Here is a 584-nt window from a genome sequence, read left to right as displayed (position 1 = left end):
GGGGTGGGGGGGGGGGGGGCTGGCGCCTAAGCCGGATAACAAACCCAGAGCCACACTTCTCCAGGGGCCCCCAGGGAAGGAGGAGGGCAGACTGGGTAAGGGGTGCCCCGGCCTGGTCCCCGGGTCCCCAGACCCTGTAGGAGAATCCCGGGCAGACCGCAGTGTCCCTGAACCGTGCGCGTTTGGGGAGCGGTTGGGGACAGCTCGAAATCCCCCCCTGTGAGCAGTCTAGGAACAAGGACCCTGACTGTGGGTGGAGGTGGACAGTGACACCTGCCCCTTGGGGTCACCGCTGTGGGTGCCGGCTTTCAGTGTCGGCCCCTCAAGGTGCAGGTGGCCCCTCTGCACCCCAGCTCCCGTCCCCACGCAGAACCTGCCTGTTTCTGGGGCGCCCTTCCTGCCTAACCTCGATAGCTGGGTACGGCCTGGCCTGCGGGGTGGGGCGGGGCAGGCAGTGGGCACTCACCCAGGAGCAGGTTCATGAGCACCTCCTGGCCAGCCAGCGTGCTGCTCTTCACCAGGCAGAGGATGGTGCCCCCGATCCAGGGCACGCCGTGGCCCGTGATGCCGATGAGCTTGACCAT

At 67.6% G+C, this 584-nt stretch overlaps 1 protein-coding gene across 1 annotated transcript in view; it reads right to left on the bottom strand.

Annotated features, from left to right (window-relative positions):
- Plpp7 (phospholipid phosphatase 7 (inactive)) overlaps positions 1 to 584 on the bottom strand; it is a 5,383-nt gene extending 4,799 nt beyond the window's left edge. The window contains exon 1 of the mRNA XM_033759261.1: positions 467 to 584. Within this exon, the coding sequence (XP_033615152.1) occupies positions 467 to 584 (118 nt within the window). The remainder of the gene's footprint in view (positions 1 to 466) is intronic.

The sequence above is a fragment of the Fukomys damarensis genome, unplaced genomic scaffold (assembly GCF_012274545.1).
Source record: "Fukomys damarensis isolate Sample0158 unplaced genomic scaffold, DMR_v1.0_HiC HiC_scaffold_36, whole genome shotgun sequence".
Taxonomy (NCBI): domain Eukaryota; kingdom Metazoa; phylum Chordata; class Mammalia; order Rodentia; family Bathyergidae; genus Fukomys; species Fukomys damarensis.
Note: the sequence above shows the minus strand (reverse complement) of the source record. Positions and strands in the feature narration are given on the sequence as shown.